At 41.0% G+C, this 18,739-nt stretch overlaps 1 protein-coding gene across 2 annotated transcripts in view; it reads right to left on the reverse strand.

The window, feature by feature from the left end:
- The window catches only part of Borcs5 (BLOC-1 related complex subunit 5), a 77,908-nt gene that overhangs the window by 21,975 nt on the left and 37,194 nt on the right, over positions 1-18,739 (reverse strand). Inside the window, exons 3-4 of one of the 2 annotated variants that reach the window (XM_037204051.1) lie at positions 3,127-3,284; positions 159-2,668 (exon numbers count right to left, since the gene is read on the reverse strand). In XM_037204051.1, the coding sequence (XP_037059946.1) occupies positions 2,537-2,668; positions 3,127-3,284 (290 nt within the window). In that variant the 3' untranslated portion in view covers positions 159-2,536. Of the gene's footprint in view, positions 1-158; positions 2,669-3,126; positions 3,285-18,739 lie in introns of those variants that run through there. The other variant, XM_028894457.2, reaches the window with a different exon arrangement.

The raw sequence follows: 18,739 nt of genomic DNA on the forward strand, positions 1-18,739 counted from the left end.
GTAACATTCCTGTCACTGTTGTACCAATAGACATATCATTGCTGTCTGGTTGGTACTATAGCTCACAGGGATCACAGCTAGGTAAGACTTGATGACTGACCCCCACTCTCATCCCCCAACAGCCTACATAGCACCTTCTGGCACTTCAAAAGCCAGCAGACAGTAAGTGACTGTGGAGTTCTTGGCTCTAAATGGGCACTGGTATCATTCCTGCTACTTCAAGGCTCATGGAATAATACAAAAGAGGTGGCAGAAAGATCCTAAGAGCCAGGGCCCTTGCATTCATGAACTCACATTAGCTATGGTTGCCTAAACAAGAACAAGCCAGTCAACATTCCATCATGGAATGGGGAGATATAAAGCCCATCTCTAGCTGAGGAGATATTGGCAGTTGATGGCTCTTGGGAGAGGATAAATCACTTTTCTTCAGGAGTGTAGCCTCTGGTAGGGGTTGTTCATGCTCCAGCAGATGCCCATGCATACATGGGCAGCACTCACTATGACTCAGTGGGTCAGAAAAAGAAAAAGAGGATGAAGTTAGAAGGGATGTGTATGCTGAGGGCATTGAGAGAAGTTAGGGGGAGATGGAATAGGTATAATCCAAAATACACTGTATACATCTCTGAAATTAAAGAATAAATAAAAAATACTATTGAAAAATGCATTAAAACAGAAAATAGAAGGAAACTACTTGAAAAGGTCAGCAGAGGCATGAAGAAGGACAAACAAGGGTAACTGAGAGGTAAATATGATCAAATTATATGGTACACGTCTATGAAAATGTCATAATGAAAGAGATTATTCTGTACAGTGAATATATGCTAATAAGAAGCTTTACTTTTATGGATATTAACAGATGTTACTTAAGACAAGTGTTTTGAGGTGAAATTAGTTTGGATGTACTGGTTATCTTTACTGTGAGACTCCTAAGAACTTTAAATAGTATGCAGAACTTTAAGTGTCTGTGATTTGAGTTTCCAAGGTGTGTTGATGAATATGCAAGCTTAACCTACATAAGATGAATTTTTTAGGACTTGTTTTGGAAAGAAGCCCTTTATACCAGTGCTTCCCACATCCTAGCTAATGAAGGGCAGCACTAAGTATCATTTGGCAAGCTTATTAAAACAATGATTCATGGGCCACACCCTAATGCGGGAGGGGAGAACACATCATTCAAATGAACAAATTGAAGTGATACCTATGCATACTCATGTTTGGGGATAAGAGCTATATGGATCATAACACAATAGAAAAGTCTATAATATTTGAAAGGCCAGGGCTGGGAATATAGTGAATCTGGTAGAGTACTTGCCTAGCATGCCCCAGGCCCTAGGTCCCATTCCCAGCACTGCATAAACTGGGGGTGGTGGTGCACACCTATGACCTCAGCACTTAGAAAGTGAAAGCAGGAGGACCATAGGTTTAGTTACTACCCTAAGCTATGTATCAACCTGTACTGCATGAGACCCTGTCTATATGTGTGTGTGTGTGTGTGTGTGTGTGTGTGTGTGTGTGTGTGTGTGTGTGTCTACATCAATGCTGAGCAGCGAGGAAGCTCATACTGAATAGAACCAGATAAATAGCATCTGCTATGATGTGGACATGAAGTCCTCCTCAAAATGTTCCGATTTTGAGACCTGGGGTTCAGCATATGGATCTAATCACTGGGAGGTAACTGGATCATGAGGGCTCTGATATAATCAGGATTAACTCCTTGGTAGGTTGATAGCTTGATGGCATGTACAGGAAGATGAGGGCCTAGCTGTAGGATGCAGGTCACTGGGGGCATGCACTGAAGGATGTTGTATCCTTGGCCCCTTGATATGTGCCTCTCAGCTGTCACAAGCTGAACCCTTCTGCTCCACTGCATGCTTCCTGCCATGCCGCTGTGCCTCACCATGACCTAGAAACCATGGAACCACGTGGCCATGTGCTGAAACTAGATAAATTTATGCCAGGCATTTTGTGACTGTGATGTAAGTCTGACTGACCAAGTCATTTACTCATGAGATAAAAATGCATATATTTATAGCTTTCTTGAAAAATAATGCTAAATGTTGAAACTCGATACTGTAACATGACTACTTCAGAATCTCCTAGAACGAACTGTCTTTATTACTAATTAGAAAACAATGTGTAGTGACAGACAACCCATCTTCTCTTCGCGGAGTTGATGGGCCCATGCCAGTTGAACAAACCCAGTGGTGCCATCCTTCCAAGCAACTTCTCCTAGATAAAGCTCTCGAACTCCCCTCATATGATAAAATTTTGGAATGCGTATTTGCTTATTCCTCGGTGCTCTCAAAACTGTGCCATGTCATCCGCCTGGTCAATAAATCGTTTCAGGGCTCCAAGAACCTACTATGGTTATTGGACACTACACATATGTACCATGTTTTTAAATTTATTTATTTACTGATAGGGTCTCATATATCAAGGCTTGCTTCCAACTTGCTATGCAGCTGGGAATGACCTTGAACTTCTGATCCTGTCTTAACCTCCTGAGCATTGGGATCACATGTACACATCCACCATCTCAGTTTACATGGTCTGAGGATGAAACCCAGTGACCCATGCTTGCTAACCAAGCAGTCTCCCAACAAATCTGCAGCCCCAGGCTGTACCATGTTCTTTGTTTATAGGCTATTTCACACGAATGATACTGCATCTGTAGTCACAAAAACATTTAGGGTTAAAAAGGCATAATCATATATAGCCAATAAGAACCACTGAACTTTTCATGTACTAACAGAGTGAAAAGTAAGAGCAAAGAATATGTCAAGGCTCCTACATTCAAAATAAATCATTATCTACTTCGAAAAAGATAGAAATTATATACAAGAAAAAAGCTAAACACAGATAAAACTAGAGCAAATTTATGATGGCAAGACTTTCTACATACTAATACAGCTAACAGCCACTGAGAAGTCTCATCACACTCGACCTTGCTACTATTAGGTCTATTTCTCATGCTCAGAGAAATTAAATAAGTCTGACCAAGTCAGCTGTGAAGTAGGAGTCACACCAGGCTGGTCTCACCTGGACCCACTCTTCACCAGCATGTCTTACTACCGCCATGAGTCTGGGATGGTAGCCCCACCCCTCCCCCAGCCCCAGACGCAGTACCTCTTTGATTCGCTTGACTAGAGCGTTCTGATCAAAAGCAACCGCTTCTGCACACTGGTGCAGGTGATCTTGGTACCGTAGGCAGAGCTGTAACACCTGCTGAGAGTCCAGCTTCTCCAGTTTGGCATTTGTTGGGGATGTCTGTCCACTCAAGAGCCCTTCAAAGGAGAGAGGGGAAAAGAGAAATGAGAATTACTGCTGATAAACTTGTGGCTAACCTAGCTGAGGTTCACAGAGGCAGGAAAGAGACTTGAATCTTGTGTTTTCTGCTCTTTTACGGAACGCCGACCACTCACGGGCTGCTTTGACCAGGTGCCGCCTCTGCATTACTTCCTTAGCCCTGTTTTCCACACAAGGAAGCCAGGACACAGAGAGGCCGAGTGACTTCTGATCATCATGAAAGGAGCAGTGGCTTCCCTCAGACCATGCTCCTGGCCTTGCCACACTACTCTGAAGTACTAGGAAGACATCTCTTCTTGAATGAAAAGGAAGGTGTCGTTGGTTGTTTTCTTACTCTTTAGCTCTTTGGGGGCCTGCCACCCAGCTCCCAAATAAATCACATATGGAGACTTATTCTTAATTATGAATACCCGGCTTTAGCTTGGCTTATTTCTTGCCAGCTTTTCTTAATTTTAAATTAATCCATCTGTCTTTTGCCTCTGGGCTTTTATCTTTCTATTTTTGTATATTTTTCTTTCTTACTCTGTTGTTCATTGTGTAGCTTGGGTAGCTGGCCCCTGATGTCTTCCTCCTTCTCTTGCTCCTAGATCTCTTCTCTCCCAGATTTTTTTCTTTTATTAATTCTTTCTGCCCACCAGCCCTGTCCATCCTTTCTCCTGCCTCACTATTGGCTGTCCAGCTCTTTACTAGACCATCAGGTATTTTAGACAAAGTATCATAGCTTCATAGAGTTAAACAAATGCAATATAAACAAAAGTAATATATATCTTATAAATATTCCCCAACAGGATGGAAGATGCATTTACTTAATTTTAATTCCTATTGGTTACTAATGTGGTTATCTGAGAAACTGAGAAAAATATATAAGGAAATTATAAGAATTTGATACCAAAATTAAAACAAAAGCCAGACTGTCAGCTAATGGGCCTGAAATGCGGCATCTTTCCCTAACATTAGTTGGCTTAGCTGTAGAACACCAATAAGCATAGAAGACTATGTTCTCAACACTTTTATATTGAACCACCATGCTTTCCTATAGGGGCATAGGTCAGGGTAAAATTACTACCATCAACTTCAAAAGAAATCAGTTCAGTTACAGAGGCTACTACACTTGGTCAGAGGGCAAAGTCCTGACTAGAACTTAAGTCCATGGACTTTTATTTGCCAAGGCAATAGTTCTGTAAGTGTGGTATCAAGCAAGCCCCTCCTATATATCCTCAATAATTACTGACATTGTATCTACTGTTATTAACCTATTAAAAGTTAAGACAGATAAAATTCTTTAGCGTTAAATAATTACATGCTTTTCACAAATACTTGAAATAATAGCAGCACTTCACAGATTAACATATAGCCTATTTTGAGGAAAATATTTCTATTTTCCAAAACAAAAATGTCAGAAGGGTAATACTGGTTTATATTTTCAGAAGTCTTTTGTTAGCAAAATCTGAAAGTCTATTTAAGGGGTATCAGGGATTTATTAAGATAAGAAATGAAGAAATACATTCACAAATACAGGATATGTTAAACCCAATTACAGAGTCCTTGGAAAGCTGGAGACCAATCACATGCTACTTCATACCCCATGACCTGGCCTTCACCACCCAAGAGAGAGTGCGATACCACCACCCCCTTCCTTAAGAGGTTATGTAGGCAGACAAGAAGCACCGCTTCTATCGGGCTAGGTAGCCCCAAGTCATCAGTGGAACGAATACCCACTACACTTCTTTTTTTTTTTTTTTTTTTGTCTAAATAAGAAGGTTCTAAACATAATACAAAAGTATATACAATAAGAATGATTATCAAGTATTGTCCAGGAGAAAGAAAGGGTAATAACATAAATAAATATGGAACTACAACCAACAAGAACAACATCAAGCAAGAAACACATACTAGATGTCCAGAATACAGGTAAATGGCAAATTACAGAGATTACTCCAATAGCTGTCCCATTCTGAAGAATATAAATCTAGTACCTGATATGTTCTTAGTTAAGATATGAGTGGAATATAAGTGTAACCATCAAAGACCTGAGAAGTAAAATAATATTACCTGAGTGAACAGGAAGTGCAAGCAAGCAACTTCTGAAAAATTGCAAGAAATGACAAAGACCTATGACTGCCCGGATAGTCATCCAATGTTGCTCTACAACGTTGGGGCATCTACTCTTGACTATGGGTCTAGAATATCTGACAGACCATTATCAGAAGCAGGAAATTTTTGAAAGACTGTCCTACCCAGTCTTAGCAAGGTTCAGCAGTCACTTTTCCTTATGTCTTGCTCATCCAGAATGGACAGAGTGTTCACTGTCAGCAGCCAAGGCAAGGGCAGTTCTATGCCCAACAGGTCATTTTTGCCAAGATGAAGACAAATTCCATATGGAGTGTCTTCAATGCCCAACATCCTCTTGGGAGTAGACTGGTGCTGCCAGGAGCAATAGTGTCTCAAGTCAACAGAATTCTAAGTTATTAAAACAGTTAAATGCTATATTCTTTAGGTCTATAAAGTGTTTGAAGATTGTCTATCCATCTGACATATATATCTGTATATCTAGAAAACCTAACTAACATGACTATAAGTATGACAAGCATGGGTGACTATTGACCTATACCCACTATAATCTTTTCAATGTTTTGCTTAATAGAAAATGATAGATCTTATTATCTCCTCTGCGTGTAAGTTGCCATTTCTCCTCACAGAATCTTGGGAAACTCTACTACACACTTCTGAGATTGACACTGGTTTGCAAATTATGTCCAAATATTTATCACAAACATAGTTTGACCTCAAAGACTCCCTCTTTTGGGTACTGGGGACCCTGTGACATCTGCCCCCAGGTGGCAAATTCTGAGAATCACTCATTATGCCATATTGTGCTGTTCTTACACTAGAGCACAAGGAGTGTAAGACATATGATGATGGGCAAGTGCTGGGTCGCCCATGCCAAAACTCACCCTGTTCCCTTCCACCATCAGGCCCTTGCTATTTCCGTACATTGGAACTCAACCCAAAGTTCTTCCCCAACAGCATGATACATAGTGGGCCATTCAGCCGTGCTGTGTCAAGAATCCTCAGGCATGCTGCACAGTGAGTGCTCACATGTTCATGGGACTTAGTACTTGGGAGGCGGAAGCATGAGGATCAGAAATTCAAGTTCATCCTCAACTATGTAATGAATCCAAAACTAACCTGTGACACACAAGATTGTGTCAAACAAAGTAATGAGTTATATGCCAGGGTACAATTTACATTTAAATAATTTACTTGTAAGTGGGATTTTTCTCTTTTAACTTTCATTGAACAATTTTCAAACTATAGAAAACCAGGAAGTAAAAGAATACCCAAATACATCCAGGTTCCACAAATGAAATTTTATAATATATTTTGGGCCATTAAAAAAAAACAAACCGACATTAGCCAGGTGGTGATGGTGCACACCTTTAATCCCTGCACTCAGAAGCAGAGGCAGGTGGATCTCTGAGTTTGATGTCAGCCTGGTTTACAAAGTAAGTTCCAGGATATCCAGGGCAACACAGAGAAACTTTGTCTTTGAAAAAGACCAAAAAGCCAAAAAAAAAAAAAAAAAAAAAAAAAAAAAAAAAAAAAAAAAAAAAAAAAAAAAAAAAAAAGCAGACATCATAACACCTCATTCCATAAAAGACATCTGTCCACATACTTACGGTTAATTTTTATATTAAATAAAGTTTCTAATTTAGCTAGGAACAGAGCCACTGCTATTAGTATTATAGTTGTCTTTAGCTCATGACAGAAATTCACACAAAGTAGATGTTTACTGAGCTAAAACCTGGCCTAATGGACTCCATTTTTAAGTGGTGGGTTTGCAAATGGCAAACCCTGGACATATTTCTTAAGAACATGTTGAAACCACTCTTTTTATACAAAATGAGGAGTGGACTCCAGGGACTGGTGAGGTAAGGATCCAGACAGATGTTAATAGAGCCAACAAACTGCCAACTTCATGTAAAGGGCTAAGTGGAAAATTCATGGGGGTTAGAAATTTGGGGCCCATTTTTCTGAGTTCTTTTATGTTAAACATCGTAAGAGTTAAAACATAAAGCACAGTACGGAGCCATGTGCTTATTAAATTAGGCCACTGCCAAACTGAATTTCTCAACCCTTAGAGCTTAGTTGCAAAATTAGAAAATTAATAGTATGATGTTGGACACATTTTTTTTTTTAATGACAGAATCTAGAAAGTAGACTCTATTACTTTGGCAAAAGTTACTGGGAAGGTATAATTAAACAACATGCTATAAAAAAGAAAGAAAGAAAAATCCCTCTGTGTGAGCTAAATGCTAGTGTCCTCCTCAAATTGCCATTGAAAATCCCACAGATACTCATTTCCACCTCCCAGTACTAGGATCATAGGTGTGCACCACGTCTGTGTGTGTGTGTGTGTGTGTGTGTGTGTGTGTGTGTATGTGTGTATGTATGTGTGGTGTGTGTGTATGTGTGTGTGTGTGTGTGTGTGTATGTGTGTATGTATGTGTGGTGTGTGTGTATGTGTGTATGTGTGTGTGTGTGTGTGTGTGTGCACGCGCACGCGCGTGTGGAGACTAAGTGCCTTCCCCTGCTTTGCCAACTCATCAGTCCCACTCCTCCCTCTCTAAGAATCAGAGTGGTAGGGCTGGGGGGGCTGGGGGGTCAACTGCAGGAGCCAGCTGGTCAGTGCTTGATGAGGATACACAAAGCCCAGGTTCAGGCATAGACTGAGCAGGGTGGGCATGACTAGAATTCCAGCCTTGTTTGGTATGTAGATGCAAGAAGACCAGGAGTTAAATTAATCCTCTCTACACAGCAAGTTGAAGCCTGGGCTAGATGAAATCCTGTCAGAAAAAAAAAAAAAAAATCAAGAATTTTGAAGTAGCACTCGGTCCTCAAGAGAATCAGGGCATGAGAAGCTCTTCCTCCAGACAAGGTTAAGTGCTTAGTTGGACATGGCATATGGACCAAAGAAATAAGATCAGAGGATGTCAGACCCCAAGTACACATAGCTTTTCCACAGGTGATCTGTAGGCACAAATGACACCTCAGTGTCATCAAGAAATGTCCCCTCCATTTAAGAACTTAGTTATTTGAATGAAAAGGGAGATTGTGAAATGCTAAGTCAAATATTCAAGTCCTCTCTCTTCTTGAACAATCTCCAGGCTCCCAGGCTTTTTCTCTGTTTGAACTCATCTGGTAGGAAATAGAGACACCGAGGGATACTGGAAAAGGTATGAGCTCTGGAGTCAGGTAGACATGAGGTTGTGATCCAGATATTGTCACTGAGTACTGTGTAATGGTGGAGAAGCCATCACACTTCTTCACGCTCCAGCTCTTCATGTTCTGTGCCTTAAGGGTAACTGTAAGTTACATGATGCTACACCTGACACAGATTACATGCTCCACTTACACACCTTTACTCTCTGTCCCAAAGTCTCCAACTCCCAGCTACTGCAGGAGCCAAATGAGCAGGGTTCCAAACTCTGTCTGTAGGGCTGAGCTAACTTATATTGTGTGTGTGCTAGGCACATATCACTATGTACTAGCCTTATAGGAAATACCAAAGACACAATCCCACCTCCCAAGGTGACCACCAGAAGCAGACATTAGATATGTGAAGGTTAAAAAAAAAAAAAGAAAAAGAAGAAAAAGAAAAAAATGCCAGACAGCAGTGGTGGTGCATACCTTTAATCCCAGCACTTGGGATGCAGAGGCAGGCAGATCTATGAGTTCAAGGCCAGCCTGGTCTACAGAGTGAGATCCAGGACAGTCAAAGAAACCCTGTGTCAAAAACCAAAAAATAAATGAACAAACAATAAACCAAAAAAAAAAGGGGGGGGGTAAAGAAGGTAAATTAGAATAGGAGCTAAAATAAAACTAATTTTTAAAATGCAACCTAAAGAGGCATTTCTCAAAACAATCTTAAAATCGCCAGCCAAGGCCGGGCGGTTGGTGGCGCACGCCTTTAATACCAGCACTCGGGAGGCAGAGGCAGGCGGATCTCTGTGAGTTCGAGGCCAGCCTGGTCTACCAAGTGAGTTCCAGGAAAGGCGCAAAGCTACACAGAGAAACTCTGTCTCAAAAAAAAACAACAACAAAAAAAATGGCCAGCCAATAATACATAATAGATATAATACATAAAAGATGTCAGACATAACTAATCATCAGGGGAATGCAAAACAAAACCATAAGATGGGCGAGGTAGCAGACATTTATAAGAGGACTGCAGTAAGTTTAAGGCCAGCTTCGGCTACATACGGAGTTCCAGGCAAGCCAAGGGTAAAGAGTGAGACACCTCATTTCAGACTACAGAATAAAGCAAATCTACCACAATGAGGTAACAATCCTCAGGGTGGCTATTGTTTTGATTATAGAAAACAAAAGGTGTTGGGGAAGGGTTGGAAGTAGGTAGAACCCTCCTACATTTCTTCACCTTTTTAATCAGAGAGAGAGAATTACTTCCATAGTAGATTTGCTCAGTAACTTGAAGTTAATTTCAGTCAAATTTAGTTTTAGTGTGGTAGCAGCTACCCCCCCCCAAACTCCCCAGCTCCATGCACAAAGCTATAAACCTAGCAAGTGAAGAACTGAACTGATGGAAAAGAGTAGACACAAATGAATGTGTCCGCTCATTATTAGGGATCTGAGAACAGATCTCTGATGACTGCTTTGGATCACAAAGGTGCAAAGAGGTGTCAGTCAACAACGCTGTAGAACATCCAGGCAACCTGCCCTGAACGGCTAGGCCTAAGGTCCTTGGAAGCAGGACTGTGGCCCCATCAGCTGATCCTCACACAGGAAACAGCTCAACTCCCATGAGTGCCTCTTCAGGTGATTTGCCATCAGCAGGGCAGCCCACCTAAGCAGGTAGATCCATGGTTTGGACTTCAGGCTATAAAGGAGCACCCTAGGACACATCACGAGGAAATGTCTTTTACTTTGAAAGTCACCATATAGACAGGCATGGTGATGTGTATGACTGTAATCCTGCACTTGGGAGATGGGGGAAAGAGGATCAGGAGATCAAGGCCAGCCTTGGCTACACAGCAGCTTCAAGATCATCCAGGACTGCATGAGATCCTATTTTAAAAAAAGCACAAAAAAGGCAGAAATAAAAAGAAAGTAAGGACAATTTGATGGTCAGGTGCAAGAGAGCACACAGGGGCACAAGAGCCCCCCACCCCCACCCCCACCAAAAAAAGGCAAAGTAGTATGATGTCTCCAAAAATAAGACTGACAAGTGGCCTGAAACATAATAAAAATAATTATTTAAAAAAAAAACAAAACAGACCAGACATAAGATCAGAAACAAAGCAGTAAGCCCATGTTTTAGCCCTTCTACCCAGCATGGTACTAGAGTTTCAACCAGAACAGTTGAGCAAGAAAAGAAGATGTGTTCAAACTGGAAGGCACAAATGAAGTGGCTTCTGATCATGGGGATGATTTTCTGTGTAGAAATCCCTAAACACTGGTCAAAAATACTGTTGGAATTAATAAACAAAACTTAGTAAAATAAGGTGATACAAAGTCAACTCAAAAGTCAGTTGCATTTTCATGAACTAGTAATGCAAAATCTACAAAGCACAGGAATCAAGAAAGTAGGTTCAACAACAATCCCATCAAAAGCCTCAAGTACTTAGGAGGTAACTCACAGGAGGAAGCAAGACTTGTCTAATGAGCACAAGACTCTGAAAAGAGGAGAGAACTGACTCCTGAAGTCTGGTCTCAGCATTACTCAGACTTAAATAATGAACCTTCAAAACATTTCATTAGTTGAAGAAAGCCAGAAAAGAACAACTACTATCTAATTTCATTTTCATGAAGTTCACAGAACAGTGAAATTCCTAGAGAAAGGAAAGAGAATAATGGTTGCCACTGCTGGGGCAGAAGGACTTAGGAGGTTAATGGCTTCAGAGTTCAGTTTGAGAGCGTGGAAAAGCAGAAGTTGATAGACACTGCGGTGCACTGGGAATGAACTGAAACCAGTGAGCCTCAGAAAGGAATGAGATGATACATATTAGGTTGTATGTAGCTAACACTAAATCAGGCTGATTGATTGTTCTGCAATAATCTTTTTGTACACTGTGAAGATGTGTCACTCTGATTGGTTTAATAAAAAGCTGAATGGCCAATAGCTAGGCAGGATTTCCAGGCACAGAGGACACTGGGAAGAAGAAGGTGGAGATGCAAAGCAAGCAAGATGGGCAGTGCAGAGATAAGGTACTAAAGCCACAAAGCAGAAAGTAAATTAATAGAAATGGGTTAATTTAAGTTGTAAAAGCTAGTTAGAAACAGGCCCAAGTTAGGGCTGAGTTTTCATAATTAATATAAGTCTCTGGGTCGTTTTCTGTGAGAAGGCAGCCCAAAGAAAAGCCCAACTACAATTAATTTTGGATTTTACTAAGCAAATGCATTCTATAATACTCCTGTAATAAGAATGCCAAGAGAGGAAAAGAGATCAACAGACAGAAAACAAAATGAAAATTACATTTCCTTGCCTGGAAACAAGAGTTCTTGAACCAAGTTTTCTTCCAAGTCTCAACTTTCATAATTTTCACTTTCTGTAATTTTCTTTTGATATTTTACTTATTTTGTGTAGAGAAGGGGTACATATAACCAAGGGCTCATGTGTGGAGTTAGTGGACAGCTTGGGGGAATTTGTTCTCTCCTTCCACCATGTAGGTTCCAGGGACTTAAATAAGTCATTAGCCTTGGTAGCAAGTGTCTTTATCTGCTGGCCCTCAAAAATTCACGTGTGTGTGTGACAGTATTTCACTGTGTATTCCTAGTGGGCCTGAAACTTGCTATATAGACCAACCTGGCTTCTAACTCACAGAGATCCACCTGCCTCTGCCTCCTCAGTACTGGGATTAAAGGTGTGCACCACCATGCCTGGCTATTTTTGCTGTTTTTGAAGCATAACAATGCTTTGCCTGAATATATATGCATGTGCATCATGTACATATCTGGTGCCTTCAGAGGCCAAAGGGCATTAGAACCCCTAGAACTGGAGTTATAGATGGTTATAAATCTGGGAACCAAACCCAGGTTTTCTAAAAGAGGAGCAAATGCTCTTTACTACTGAGATTTCTCTAGGCCCATCAAATTTTCATTTTCTTTTTTATATAATTTATTTTACTTTACTTTTTTTATGTGCATTGGTGTGAGGGTATCAGATCCCCTGAAACTGGATTTACAGATGGTTTTGAGATGCCATGTGGGGGCTGGGAACTGAACCTGGGTCTTCTGGAAGAGTGGCCAGTGCTCTTAACTGCTGAGCCATCTCTCCAGCCCCCCAGATTTTCATTTTCTAAGGGAAGGGTTGTCTACACACTAGGTGATTGCTATCGGTTTGAATATGTCCCTCCAAACTTGTGACAGTATGAGGTGGCTAGGCAGTAAGATTCCTTTATAAAAGGCTCAACAGAAGAGGTCTCTTTCTGTCCTTTCAGCTTCTGTGTTCCGTATGGCGTCAGAGCAAAGCCTGATTCCTGAACCCTCACTAAGTTGTAAGCACCGGATCTTGTGTAGACCAGCTTTTAAAACTGTAAAAACTACGCCGGGTGGTGGCCGAGGCCAGCCTGGTCTACAGAGCAAGACCCAGGAAAGGAGCAAAGCTACACACAGAAACCCTGTCTTGAAAGACAAAAACAAAACAAAAAACAAAAAAACAAACAAAAACTGTAAAAACTACGTTAATGTTCCTTCTAAAGTATGCATTCTTGGGTGTTTCCTTATATCAGCACAAACAGACTAAGAGAGCACTCTCTTGGGCCAGGGCTCAAACTCTCTAACAACATCTAAGAAACTTAAATACCCACCATCCCACTGCATTTAAATGTACTTACCTTTTGAGTAGCTACACTTTAGTGTGTGTGTGTGTGTGTGTGTGTGTGTGTGTGTGTGTGTGTGTGTGTGACAGAGACAGAGACAAGGACAGAGAGAGTGTGTCCGAGAGAGATTTAGACAGGTCTCACTCTGTACTCCATCCCAGGCTGGCCTGGAACTCATTCTGTGGCCCTGGCAAGTCTATGACCCTGCTGCAATCCTCCTGCCTCAGCTTTCTGAGTGCTGGGATTATAGGTGTGTCCCCACCACACCCAGTGTATGACACACATTTTATTCCGTCACTGCAAAGAAATGAACTCATTCCTGCCTCTGAAGTAAGCTTACCTCACCCTTATTTGAAGATATGTGCAGGTTCTAAGTGAGGCCTTATCTGTAAACTGTTTGGTGCAGCCTTTGAAAATGCAGAAAAGCAGTTATATGGAGCTACAAGATAAGAGATACCGAAGATCAACAATACCGCATAGTAAACTGCTCCTTCCCCTAGCAACTCCATGAAAACACACACAACATATCCCGTCATCATCCGGTCAGAGTCTGACTGACCTACAGCAATAAATGACACAATCAGTGGGTTCATTAGTTAGTTCTCTGACCTCTGGCCCCAAGTTCACTGTGATAATATATCTGAATCTCTATGAAACCATAAACACAAAGATTCCCACCTTGGGGCTGAAAGAATGGGCTTCTACATTCTAAGTCCCTGAACACATGCATCAGTACCCTTGTTATAGAAAATACTTGAGTTAAAAACATTCAGACTTGCCCCCTACTGTCCCTAAGGCACACAGCTGTGAAAACATGCTTCTTTGTAGAAAATGTGGGTCAATAACATTCATAAGAAACATTACGTGATTCTCTGTAACTCTTCATTCGTTTTGTGCTTCCATTTCTCCAGAAGCAGAAAGGCATCACAAAGGTACGGGGAGAGCTGGGCCACCAAAGGAGGTTCTATTCTGATGTCCCCAAAGCAAAGAGAGCATGTGAGAGCGACAAGGGAAACAAGCAGAAGCCACACAGCTCCCGAAATCACACTCATGCTGCCAGTGTGACAAAGTGACTCGGTACTCGAAAATCACACCGGCATTTTGAACAGGCACGTGTGTAAAGGTCATGTTGGTTAGGGAAACAGGCTTGCAAACTGATGAAATCAACAGGCTTTCGAACTAAACTTGTGTTTAAATTTCAGCTCTGACTGCTTTTTCAGTCTCAGCAACCCTCATTAGCAAATGAGGAAATGCTGACCCAGATATTTATAAAGCAATTAGATGAGATCATGTATGTAACATCTTTAAACCAAAAAAAGAAAGAAGAAAGGACAACGTAGTTTCTATTGTTAATGGAGAAGGAGGACTATGTGCATTCAAACCACTTCTTATATATGACTTCTAAAAAATTCTAAAATGAGTAGTGCCCTGGACACTTTGGACCTGTCTATCCAATGAGTATAAAAATACATAGAAAGTTCTCCTATCCTACCAATGTTTATGTACATAATTTTCTCTACAGACAAGACAAAGCAAAATACATTGGAAGAAAATAAATAATTTAATAAAAGCAGGCTGGAGAGTTGGCTCCGCAGTTTAGAGCACCAGCTGCTCTTCCAGAGGCCTGTTCTATTCCCATCACCCACATGGCAGCTCTTAGGCATTGTTGCTCCAGTTCCAGGGGATATGCCCTCTTCTAACCACCGACACACATGCAGGCATGCACTCATACAGACACACATGTGGGCATACACTCATACACGCACACATGCAGGCATGTACTCATATAGACACACGTGTGGGCATACACTCATACACGCACACATGCAGGCATGTACTCTTACAGAAAATAATAAAATTAAATAAAGCTAAAATTTTTATGAATTTAAAAGCAAGCCAAACACATATATATGTTTTCATGCTAATAATAGTAGAAACCAATACAAAATACATAAAGTAAAAATATTTCCAAAATTATTTTAGGAATTATTTTAGGTGTACATTGAGCCCAAAGCCTTGTGCATAAACATGTCATCTACCACTAAACTATCCCCTCAGCCCTAGTTAGCCTTTCATTATAAACTAAGACTAAGTGAAGGTTATAGAAAGCCAGATTTGGGTTCATCTGGAGGAGGAGATTCAATTAATCACAGCTGTCCAATAAGGGAACAGCTGCCTTATATTACAATGAGCTCTCTGGCCACACAAGGCCAACAGTCTCTACTTCAGGAAGACATTCCAAACCAGACGTCTGTGATGGTTAATACTGCCAACTTGACAGGCATTAGAACCAAACAGGGGTCAAACCTCTGGGCAAGGCTCTAAGGGAGTTCCTAAACTGGGTTAGGATTGAGGTGAAAAGACCTGCCCTAAGTTCGGGCACTACCGTTTCAGGACTGAATAAACAGGAGGAAGCTGAGAACAAGCACAAACATCGCTCTGTGCTTCCTGGCTGGATACAAGAGGCCCAGCTGCTGCCTTGTCTCCCTGCTGTGTGGAACTGTATCCTCACGCTGTGAGCCAGTGGAGGTAAACCAACACTTCTGGAAGTTGCTTTTGTCAGAGCAATGAAAAAGGAAATGGCTTGAGGAAAAGGCCATCTCTCACAGGCTCAGTGGCTAAGCGGCAGTTCTCAGCACCTATACTGGGTGTCTTACAATCTCCTGTAACTCCAGCTCTAAGAGATCCTTCTGGTTTCCTCTGGCACCTGCATTTACAAATGGCATTCACTCACAGAAATACATACATACAGGCATATAAATAAGATAATAAAAGCAAATCTTTTTAGAAAGGAAGGGAGGAAGGAAAGAAGGAGAGGGAAGGAAAGAAGGAGAGGGAAGGAAGGAAGGAAGGAAGGAAGGAAGGAAGGAAGGAAGGAAGGAAGGAAGGAAGGAAGGAAGGAAAAAGTAACTAGCATATCACTCAAGTCAGAAACAAAGTCCCTCCCGGCTCTGAGATCCTATGAGCCTTGTATGCTATAAGACAAGTAACTCTCGGGTGCTCATAGAAGGGCACATGTTTGCTCTAGTACTGCCCCAGTAACAAAAGGACCTCAAAACTGAAGCAAGAGGAGATTTACCACTCAACTCAAACAGGAGAGAAAGTGAATGGATGCCCTGGTTCTGGAGCATGTTATTTTCCTCTTTTAGCCATGTTTCCCTCCTAGATGCTGTGTTCACAACCTATTGGATCCAAACCTGTCAACATTCCCTGACCTCTCCTACAGAGCTATCCCAGAGAAACATATATGAGGATTTACATGGCCAGATTTTATTTTCAGGCTCCAGTGTTATTTGAACGTCCTCAAACAAGAGAATGATTAAACTAATATATTTGCCCAAAGGTAGCAAATAATGTTGGTGCTTTCAAATAATATACAAATGATATGGCAAAAGCTGGCATGTAATTTTAATAAAACTGTGCCGTGAAATATGCATTCAGTACAATTCTAACTGTAAGCAAATGCATGCCCCAGTGCCTGTCCACTTGACAAGTAGGAAACACATAACAAAATGTTAATGGCTATTCCTATGTGGTAGAATTTTTTAATTTTCCTTTTTGTAGTTGTTTTCCCATTTCTCTAAAGTAATCATAATCTTTTGTTATCAAAAAACTGAGCATAAAAAGCTATGGAATAGTTATCTTGGATTTGTGACACAGAAGTAAAATAATCCTTTTAAAGGAGGAAGGCTGGAATTAGAAAGTCAGGTTTATAGCAGTCTTGCTTGTGGTGGTTGCTAGGCACACCACTACCTTTAAATTAATCAGTAAGCATGGAACAGCTGGTCAATATCAGCTTTTATTGAGGACATGGAGCAACAGGAACTCAACATAGGAAGCAAGGGTATAAATCGGCATAACCACTTTGAAGGGTAAATTATGTGTGGCAAAGTGAAAATGTGTGCACTATGGGACAAATTAATTAATTCTTTACTATTACTGTTTGTTTTTGAGACAGTATCTCATGTACCAAAAATTGGCCTCAAACTTGCTATGTAGCTGAGGGCTAGCCTTGAACTCCTGATCCTGTCTCTACCTACTAATGATTAGGATTAGAGGCATGTGCCACCTGGCTTCTAAGAGTCTCAAGCTAACAATCAAAATTAGCCATTACCTATGAGATGGGAGGTTTAAGTTTATTTCTTTTTTTTCTTGAAGGGACAAAAGATCTGAAACAAATATGGTAAAATTATTAAAATCTGATATAACTGAATGAATAGAGAGCATCTGTTACTTCTTCTATATGCCAAGAGACTATAAATGAAAGAGAATTTCTAAATAATCCTATGATAAGCATTAGTGATCTCTACTGAGGCAATCTCTGTTGAGGACAAGGCTCTCTCTGTCCACAGGAGGAATCCTTAAACTCTAGGATATAAAGTTGATGCAAGCCATGGTGCTACTTCCCAAAGAGGGTTTGGTACACCTTACCCTCAGCCCCAGGCAACATTTGGGAATAACTAGGAACTCTCTATAGTCATGTGGTTGACCAGGTAACTTCTATTTGTGGTAAAAGTTAGCAAGCTTAGACAATTAACAAGATGGTGTGATATACTGGGTGCTCAGAGAAATAGCCTGTGACACAAACGAAACTTTCACTTGAAGAAAGACTGCTAGGGTGACAACTGGCCAGTCTTAAAAAGCCAGCACTAAGCATGCAACTAAAGGTCTGTCTGCAGAACCGAATGAATGCTGGGAAAGCAGTCCAAGAAGTGTTCTTGGGCTCAATTAGGCCTTGGTGCAAAACCAAGGTTATAAGCTGATAACAAAGATTAGGGAGTCTTGTTCCTATTTCATAAATTTTTCCTTTATTTGTGCATCTTACTTAATAGCATTTTATCTGGCAAATTTGAAGCTAATGTTTGGCTAGTGATGGTGCATAGCTTTTCCAATAACGCACTGCATTACTTTCAGAAAGTCCAGATCAGTGGAAAACTATGACTCTCTGGGTCAGACTTGGTGAAATCTGGGGGTAAACGACTGCTGAGACTACAAACCACAATGAAAGCAAAAGACATAGTGTATTGAATGGTGGCTCAACATCTAGGAAGACACATGTCTTATGCTTATAAGCTGAAACCTGCAAAGGGACATAAAACACTGTATTCTGGCATGCAGGTGACAGTCTGTAAATAGTACTATTATCTCAGAGGGTTTGCTCTTGGAAGCTTCAGATCTGTGGCATTCCAAATGGTCCCAGAAGTACCACTGTTCTAAGCTTGACAACATCACAGGAGATCTCCAGTTTCTTCACTCCCATCTTTCACGATCTCTCTTGTCTCTCGTCATACAATCCCAACTGTTTCATCATGCCTGCCTCTTCCCCATGTCCTGGGTCTTCTTTCCTCCAACCCCTGTCTCCACATGAGCTGCTCACCTCCCACCTCTTAGAAAGTAGACGAAGCACCCACAGGACTTAGACAGCTGGTACTGCTTGGGAAACAGCAGGCTACTTAAGAAGCCATGTGCCTTTTTCTCCCTTTCCTGACAATGTCTTTGCTGTCATCCAGTTTTCCAAACTATTTTATCCAGTTTTTTTTTTTCAGAAATAAAATCCATTTTAAATGAAAGCTATGTTGCACTACAAGTGTGCA

The sequence above is a fragment of the Peromyscus leucopus genome, chromosome 3, assembly GCF_004664715.2.
Source record: "Peromyscus leucopus breed LL Stock chromosome 3, UCI_PerLeu_2.1, whole genome shotgun sequence".
In the NCBI taxonomy this organism is placed as follows: Eukaryota; Metazoa; Chordata; class Mammalia; order Rodentia; family Cricetidae; genus Peromyscus; species Peromyscus leucopus.